At 45.5% G+C, this 9,006-nt stretch overlaps 1 protein-coding gene across 1 annotated transcript in view; it reads right to left on the reverse strand.

Moving 5' to 3' along the window:
* Window positions 1-878: 878 nt before the first annotated feature.
* LOC102378964 (putative P2Y purinoceptor 10) overlaps window positions 879-9,006 on the reverse strand; it is an 11,968-nt gene continuing 3,840 nt past the window's right edge. Inside the window, exon 2 of the mRNA XM_006028348.3 lies at window positions 879-3,597. Within this exon, the coding sequence (XP_006028410.1) occupies window positions 2,437-3,567 (1,131 nt within the window). The 5' untranslated portion in view covers window positions 3,568-3,597 and the 3' untranslated portion in view covers window positions 879-2,436. The remainder of the gene's footprint in view (window positions 3,598-9,006) is intronic.

Below are 9,006 nucleotides of genomic sequence, written 5' to 3' on the forward strand. Positions count from 1 at the left end.
GCAGCAGCAGCCCTGCCCCATGCCAGCCTTTCTGCCCATGAGTGTAGGAGTGAGGCAAAACAGGATGTTGGGGGCAGGTATAGGCATCTCGCTCCCACCCTTGTGGGCGGAAGGGCTGGGTGGGGCAGAATTCATTGCGAGGTGCCACAAACCAGATGAAAGTGCCTGGTGGGCTGGATCCAGCCTGCAGGCCTTTGCCCACACCTGAGTTAGACCATGGATTCAAACCTTGGGACTCTTGCATAGTACCATAGGGGGTGTGTGCATGCACTAACTTTCTGACTAAGCCAATTTAACTTTTTTTAATTGACTTAACTGTCAGAGTGTATACACTTATGTGGATCAGAGTTGATTTAATGGCGGCAGAAGATAATATACTTCCAAGGTGTATTGTCTTGTGTCACATTAGTTAAGTCAACTTAGCTCACAAGATGAGACCATGTCAACGAGCTGTACATGTGTAGGCTCTGATAACTTAACTTAAGTTCTCTCTCTTAAGTTAACTGTGTTAACTTAAGTCAACCTAGTACGTGTGTACATACTCAGAGTGCCCTGATCCCTGGACTATTGACGTTCTGGGGTCTCACTTTCTGATTTTTGGTGAATGGTTCTAAGAAGCATTGGATTCATCCTGATGCAAAATGAGAAAAAAATTAAATAGCAAAGTCTTGTAGGGGGAGAAAAAAAACAATTTCCCAACTAGCTAAGCTTCAGAGCTTGTGTAGCATACAATTTTGGGGTGGGTTGAATATTTTGACTGAAATGAACGCATTCTTGTGTCTGAATAAATAGTCATTAGGAAGACTGTAATGTCATTACAAATTTCAGTGGAATCAAATCCTTTCTTTCCCCCACAAAGCAAATCAGAATTTGGCAGAGTATTAAAAAATGGCTTTATATATATAATAAATTACTCCATTTTCATTGTAATCTATTGAAACAGCAACATTAATCGATGCAAACCATGCTATTGTCAGAAATAAAGTATTACCAATTTTAAAAAATACCTGATATCTCAAATATTCTAAATGTAGCTTGGAGACAAGAGTCCTATAGGGCTGTAATAGTAATAACAAGCATTAAATCCACTCCCAAGACTCCAAGTAGGAGATGGAAATGAACTAGTCAAATCCCCATTATAGGCAAGGGAGTTTCACTACGTGGATCACCTGAAGACACACATTTTAGAATATCTTTGAAGACGAGTTATGGGACCTAACAACTTCCCCAGGAAATGAAAGAGAACTTTGCATGAGGAGGCTATGGTAAATAGGGAGATAATCACAATGATAATATTTTTTAAAAGATAAAGTTAAGGGATCTGTCTCTTTCAGATATCCTGTATCTGTTGGCAAGAGATGCTGTCATCCCATATTTCTGAGCTTAGCATAAGCTTAGCTTATCATTTCAACTTTGAAATGCACCTCTGTAGAGCAAAATGCCTTGCTTTGTGTAGCAGGGCACTAATCTGTGCCTGCTCCTTTAAGGGCAGAAGCAGCCTTGCCAGAGAGCCCTGCAGGCTAGGCAGAGCTCCACACCTTCAGGTTGCCTGAGCAACAGCCTAAGTGAGTAATTGACCAGCACCTGCAGGTGGTGAGGTGGGACTGGAAGGAGGCAGGGCCCTGGGGATATATAAGCTCAATGCTGGAGTTTTGATTCACTTTCTCTGGCAACTGCCAGGGGAAGGAGGTCCTGCACAAGGGAGCTGCCTGAGACCTGGTGCTACCTGCTTTGTTACCCAAGTGCACTAGGACTCCAGGAGCTCCCCATGTACCAGGGGCTAGGAGGCATGCTACCCTAAGGGTGGAAGTTTGCCCTCTTAAAGGGACAGAGCGCTGCCTTCATTATTAGTGTTATGTTATAGCCCAGGGGCTTATGTTTGTGTTGTTATTTGCAACAGTGGTTTTAGGATGAGGCTATAAGGGGCGGAGGAGGCCTCATCAGTGCCCAGCAGGTGGGGCACCCTATTCTGTAGAGCCCAGCGCTAGAAGGGCACAGCTATGGAGGCTGGAGGGGCCCCGTGCCATAGGGATGCAATAAACAGGGACATGAAAGAGGCCCAGCATAGGGGTGGAGTTAGGCTCCAGGAAAGGGCTAAGTGAGTCACCTGTTCATATTACATCGCAAGGCATGGGGTGTGGTAAAGGGGAGGATTTGGAGCTACACAAATAGCCCATAAGGCTTGAGGTGTCCCGTGAGGCACTGTCTGGAAGAGGCCTGGTGAGGGGTCCGAAGATCAGTATGGTCTAGCAGGGTTCAAAGGGACTGGGAGCCGTGCAAAGGTTCATAGGCAGCCTCCCTATTTATCATTTTACCAACAGGCATGCTGGGCAAAATAAGAAGGTGCCCTCGGGGTGGAGCTGGCCTGGTCACAGGACACCAGGGAATGTCACAGCCAACCCTGGGACTCCCATCTGCCACAGTTTGCCATAAGACTTATTGTAAATAAAACTCTTCAGGTTCCACTGAAGGACTTTCCATGTTGTTTGTTTGATTTAACAGTCTTGGAAGAAGCCAACATTTGACACATAAAGGACTTCCTTTCTCTGTATTATCATCATCAATAGTCTCCTTTAAAGATGATCTGCTCTCTCTGTCCGTAAGGCCACTCCTGTGGGCAGCACCTCTGTGCCTCAATAACTGGTCTTGAAACTCTGATGTCATAAAGTAATAGAGGATTGGATCTAAACAACAGTTCAGGCTTGCAAGACATAGAGAAACTGGATGAAAATGAAGCGTACTTCTGCGTATGGAACAGTTTGTGATTACATTCTCTTTCACCATCATAAAAAGAGGAAAGTTTATGTGATATGGTGTAAAACAGATGAAAAATACAGCTGCACATGTCAGGATCATGCGTAAAGCTCGCTTTTTTTCACTTGTGGGTTGCAAGGATGTTTGGAATTCCTGTAGAGACTCCCTCATTTTCCAAGTGCAGTACGCAATAATGCAAATGGGGATCACAAACCCAAATAATTCAGCTATTGTTACCAAAGTCACAGTAGCTCCTGTTGTAATTTGCTTCACTTCAAGGTCTGCAAAACATATGTGTGTAGTGTTGAACAATGAAGGACTTCTAAAAATTGGCACTGTTAAGCACGCAGCTCCAACAAATATCCATATAACAACACTAATGGCTATATCATACCTGCACTTCCAGTCTTTGGCCTTGAATGGATGGAGGAGGAAAAGGTATCTTTGCATGCTTATACAAGTAAGGAAACAAATGCTTGCATACATGTTGAGATACTTCAGGTAGAAACAAAGCTGACAAAAGTAGCTCCCGAAGGGCCATGTATGGTTTAAATAATAAAACATTCGGAGTGGTAATGACAGAACATGAGCAAGATCAGCTACAGCCAAATTTATCATAAAAATTATGGCTTTGCTTTTTTTGCTGATGAAGCGACACAAAATCCATAATGCAATACTGTTTGCTAGTAGACCAGGTATAAATATTATTATGTAAGTGGCTGCATACAGGGAGAACTGAAATTTCATGTCGGGGTCAGTGCAATTTCCTGAGGATCTGATGCTCTGCATCTTGAGAGGTATCTGTGAATTCATTTAGGACTTGATAGAATGGATGGAAGACTTCTGCAGAGAGAAAAACAGTTTTTAAGCGTTTAATTTTTTTCATGTTCTAATACAGAAAAACAGTGTTAAATGACATCTTACACCCATGAGTTGTATTTAGATTGTAAACTCTTCACCGCTTAGACCATCTATTCCTATGGGTATATCTATACTGCAGTTTGCAGGATAGTGTAGAGATATCCCAGTGAACTGGGATAACAGAAGCAGTCTAGCCATAGCAGCCTGGAAATCCACACAGGGTAATTTATCTGTTTCTTGGCTAAATAAATTAGCCCACTGTGCTCCTGTGGCCCAACTGCTTTGCTTAGCTTTAAATGAACTAGCTTGGATCTGAAGGCAATTCTACATGGCGGTCTGTAGAGCCAGCTTGGCCTGTGTTTTGTAGAGTGCCTAATACAATGGAACTCTAGACATTGCTGATCCTTAGACTATAATAAATCTGATTTTAAATGAAAGATTATATGAAAAAGTATGCATTTTACTCAATTTAAGAAAATGAAAGTGTGTTACAGGCAAGAAAGATGCTATCACCATCAGAATTCAGGCGATACAGAACACATTGCTATAGTTATCAATGGCATGCTCTGTACCCACCCCAACATTACTTTGTAAGATCTGAGTCCTGGGTCTTATCTCTCCATCCATTCCCGGTATGAAACTACCAAGAATCTTGAGATTGGGGACACAAATGCACAGGCTATCCTAACTCTGCCAAAGACTAAACCACTACCGCCTGGGAAGTGTAGTAGACAAGAAAGGGGTTTGGTTGGGGAGGAAAGAGAGCTGGACCAACTCTTAAATGTGTTGATCTAGTGCAGGCTTGTCCAACATATGGCCCGCAGGCCGCCATGTGGCCCACCAAGCCATTTTATCTGGCCTGCGGCGGTGGCAGCACCGTGCAGCGCAGAGCCGCAGTGGTGGCAGTGTGGAGCCGCGGTGGTGCCGAGTGCGGAGCTGCCGTGGAACATGGAGCTGCCGCCGCGGAGTGCGGGGCGGCAGCACAGAGTGCAGAGCGGCCACCACAGAGCGTGGAGCTGAGGTGGCGGCAGGGCCACGGCGAGGCAGGCAGGCAGGACCAGCCCACGGGCCCCAGCTGGCAGCGAGGGGAAGGGAGCTGCTTACCCCTGCGGGACCCAGGGGAGCGGCCCCATGAGGGAGGCCAAGCAGCAGCCGCTGGCACTGCTGGCCCACACCTGCCTCCTCACCCGCCCACTTCAAGTCAGCCCCACTGCCCTGCCCTGCCCTGCCCTACAGCAAGGCAGCGCCTGCTCCCCCGGCCAGTCTCCCCACAGGTGCTGCAGCTCTCTGGGCCCAGCCGCCCACGTGCGAGGCCCCAGGTGGGCCACTTCTCATGTGCTGCTGGGGACGGGAGGAGCCCAGTTGGGTCTGCACTGGCCAGCAGAAGCGGTGGCAGAGCCATGTGCTGCTCGGGACAGGACGGGACAAGCCTGCACCGGTCAGTCCCGAGCGGCACACAGCTCCACCGCCGCTTCTGCTGGCTGGTGCAAACCTGGCCGGCCTCCTCCCGTCTCCAGCAGCACATGGGAAGCCGGCTTCAGCTGCATGCTGCTTTTCCAGGCCGGTGCCGACCCGATTCTGCCCAGGCAGGTCCTGCAGCACCATGTCAACTCAGGCATGGCACCGGCAGGGCGGGGGGGGCCCAGGGTCCTGGCCCCGCAGCTTCTCCAGCACCAGGTCAACCCGGTTGTAGCCAAGCGACCCCTGCAGCACCATGTCAACCCAGGCATGCATGCCATGTCAACCAGCACCATGTTAACCCCTGCACCTTCATTGGTGTCAAAGGTCACGTGACATCACTTCCTGATATGATACCACTTCCTGTGACGTCTTTGAATATGGCTCGCCAGCCCACTGAATGATAAAAAGTTTGTGATCCAGCCCCACATTCAAAAAGGTTGGACACCCCTGATCTAGTGCATCTTCCTCTTGGCTTCACTGAAGGTTCTCTATGGAGCCCTGCCCAGGATACAAAACTGCTCCCTCGGCATAATACTGCAAAAAGCCTGGGTGTAGCTAGCTGCCAGGCAACTCTGCAGACCTCTAGGGCATGTCTACCCCACCAGAGGACCATGCTGTAGGATGCTGAAACGTAACACGCTACAATGGCTCTGCTCATTCTGTCCCCACTCTCTTGAAAACTATGCACCCAATGCTGTGGCTACATTACGTACCAACAAGACACTTTTGGGAGTACTTATTGGCACACGCCTACTGCCACAGAAACTGATTACTGTCATGGATCCTCTTATCAGAGAACCTGCACCCCTTTCAAGGGAAGCTCTGCCTTGGGACTCCCTGAAAAGTCATATCTGGTTTCCCCCCTTTAGGACCCCCTTCAGCCAGCCCTGGTATGACTTTTTGAGAGGCAAGCCTCTGGCTTTGAGACCCTTGGTCTTCAAGTGGTTCAGGAAAGTGTCAGAGTGACACCTTTCCAAACACAATAGCAGACCGCTGCAGTTGAAACAAAGGCTGTATCGTGTGCCACTGCAGAGCATCCCAGCATCATCTCATCTTGTGGGGTTTTTTCTCCCTGTCCTCCCTGGGAGTCTTATTTTTTCTCTCTCTCTCTCTCTCCAGCTCCCTCAGATACCTTTTCTTTCCCCTCCTCAAGCAGTCTACAACATTAGGAACAAAGTATATCAAAGCTTGTAGTTAACCTGAGGACTAACACGCACCTATTAAATAGATACTTAATGTTATTAGGAACCAATCAGCAGTCTCTGGGGCCTGCTGTTAGCCCAGACTGTTATCTTCCCCTGGGGTGAAAAGGGCATCTAGATGTCCTCCTAAGAAATCATCCACAGCAAAACGTGCTCATGAGCCCTCCAAAAATTTCCCCACAAGAATTCCAACTCAGCACTCTGTCTCTTTATTCATAGTCACATTATGTCCAGTTTTGGGTGTAGCCCATACGTGCAAAGCAGGCATGGTATGCTTCATTTTGACACTTCTAATATGGTCCTTTGGCTGTGTCCCAAGATTTTCTTTCACAGGTGCCTCAATAACTTCTGATTTTGTTCATTTGGCATCAGTCAACTTTTCCCAAATGGCTGCTGTCATTCAGACTTGTAGAGAAGCCCACCAAGAAGTTAAATAAAAATATTTTTGAATTAACTAAGATTGAACATAGAGGCCTGGCAATAGCAGATACCAAGAGCAAGAAACAGCATCAATAAAAGCCTGGGCTAACAAACAACAGACCATGAAGGAGGTCTGCAGTGGAAAAGAGCAGACCAATCCATCAGAGTTCTGGCTCCATATTTAGGATTAAATGTATAAATTAATAGCTGACCAAATGTGCGTCAGTATCTCTAATTCGATTTCTACAGGCATGAGGCACAATGTAGTCATTACGCCACAATAACAATTCCAAATACAATGAAATACCAATCCTTTGAGTTGGACCAGAAGCCCTCCTGTTTGGGTGACTTTTCTCCATTTCCCCTTTACATGTCACAGATGCCCAGTGTTGAGAGCTCAGGTTGTACCTAAGTGGTGCATAGGTGCTTGTGCAGGCCTTCTGCATAATGATGTATTTCATCATCCAAAACAGTAATTTGGGTAAACATCACATTTAATTGGGTTAAAGGGCTACTTCTTGTGCAACAGGCAATAAAATGAGGGCAAACTCTAGCATTTAGCACACAACCATGTAATTTTTCTTACAGCACTGGATACTATTATAATGTGTGTTATTTTAATTCACCACAAGGCACCACAGGCAGATTGGTGTTTGTTTCTCTTTAGGGGATCAGGGTCTGATCTTGGAAAATATCTAGCATGAAGTTTACCACCATGACTGTTCTCACTGACAAACAATAACACAATGTTTTTGATGGCCGTTGGGCTGCTTGCAGTTTTTGAGCCGACAGGAATCTTGCAAAAAGCTCAGGGCGGATTTTTACAAGGGTTTTGGGACCCAGTTGTGATCATAATTACAAAACAATTCAAGAGTCTTTTTAAGGACATGGATGGACATCATTTTTTTGTTTTGTTTTAAAAAGTAGCGGATAGGCAATACAAACCCTAAACCCAAGACACCTTTACCCAATCCAATAATTATCCCAAAGAATCAGGGCTAAGTAGTTAACATTGCTTCAGGTTTCATCTGTCTATGCCCATCCTGTTGCAGTTATTTGCTAAAAGTAAACTATTGCCTGGTTTTTCATTGTCTAGCAGCAAGGTACCATAATAACCACCTGCTGTGTGAGCCACCCTGGGATAGTTGTCCATCTATCTGCCCCTGATTATGGTGTAATTTTTATGTTGGTGTACACACCAGCATGATTTATACTAGGGTAGAAATAAATCTGTCAAGTGTTCCTGATCCAACACGGCTACAACCCAAACCCCTGATCCATTGCGACATTTATGCCATTCTTTCAGAGCAACTTAACACCTGCTAAGCATCCCATGTGCTGAGATGTTCTAGAAATCTGGCCACATATTCTGGTGCCTAACAGGGAGCTGGGCACTTCTGAAAATCTGGACATAAAAATGGGTCTTGCAAGTACAGGGATCACTGTTAACTGCTTGAAAGTCTTGCTTTTTGCTAACAAGGAGCCTGATTTGTTTCAGAGGCTGTGAATATTTATAGTGCCAATTGCCTTCAACACATCTGAAATTTAAACCTTCCTCAAGCTCTTCAACCGCCTGCTGAGCCTTAGTGTTAGAAAAGGGAGAGATTCACACTGGCAGGAATATCTAGTAATGTTTTATTTGGCAAAGTTTGAAGAGTGATCTTTTTTTAAAGTTTAATCAGAATCCAAATTCACTTGCCAATCAAATTCCTATTACCAACCAAACACCAAATCCAAAAACCTGAAATTCAATACACAGTCTATAGCATCCATTTCTTATCAGTTTAATTCAACAGGCATCTTTGCAGATGCCCCCATAATGCCTGCTCAGGGGATCTATGACCCATATTGTAAGAGGAAATCACATCTAACTATATTTAGCAAAGGCACCAATCCTACTTGTGTAGCAGCTACATCAACAGAACCTAAAGGATTTGGTGGGAAGAAACACCGTCAGTGTATCAAGACATTGGTCAGAGCTGAAGAAACCATTTCTGTTGGATAAACACTTGAAAACCTAGAAGTGTAAACGTGTTCCTCTATAGCCTCCCTTTCAAAAGTTTTCCTTTCAAAAGAAGTATTTTGAAGATGTTTACCAAAACCTATCAAAGTCTATCTGACCCCAGCTGACTTCATCTGATCCAGCCCCCTGCCCAAAGGGCATGATCTCATGAGACCCCTTCCAGCCCTAATGTCTATAAAATCTATTAAATCTATGTAGGTTTTGCTTAAGAACATAAACACTATCCTGTGTCAGACCATTAGTCCATCCAGCCAGTCTCTTACAGGGACCAAATGTGGATTCTTA

Source organism: Alligator sinensis, unplaced genomic scaffold (genome assembly GCF_000455745.1).
Source record: "Alligator sinensis unplaced genomic scaffold, ASM45574v1 scaffold294_1, whole genome shotgun sequence".
NCBI lineage: Eukaryota > Metazoa > Chordata > Crocodylia > Alligatoridae > Alligator > Alligator sinensis.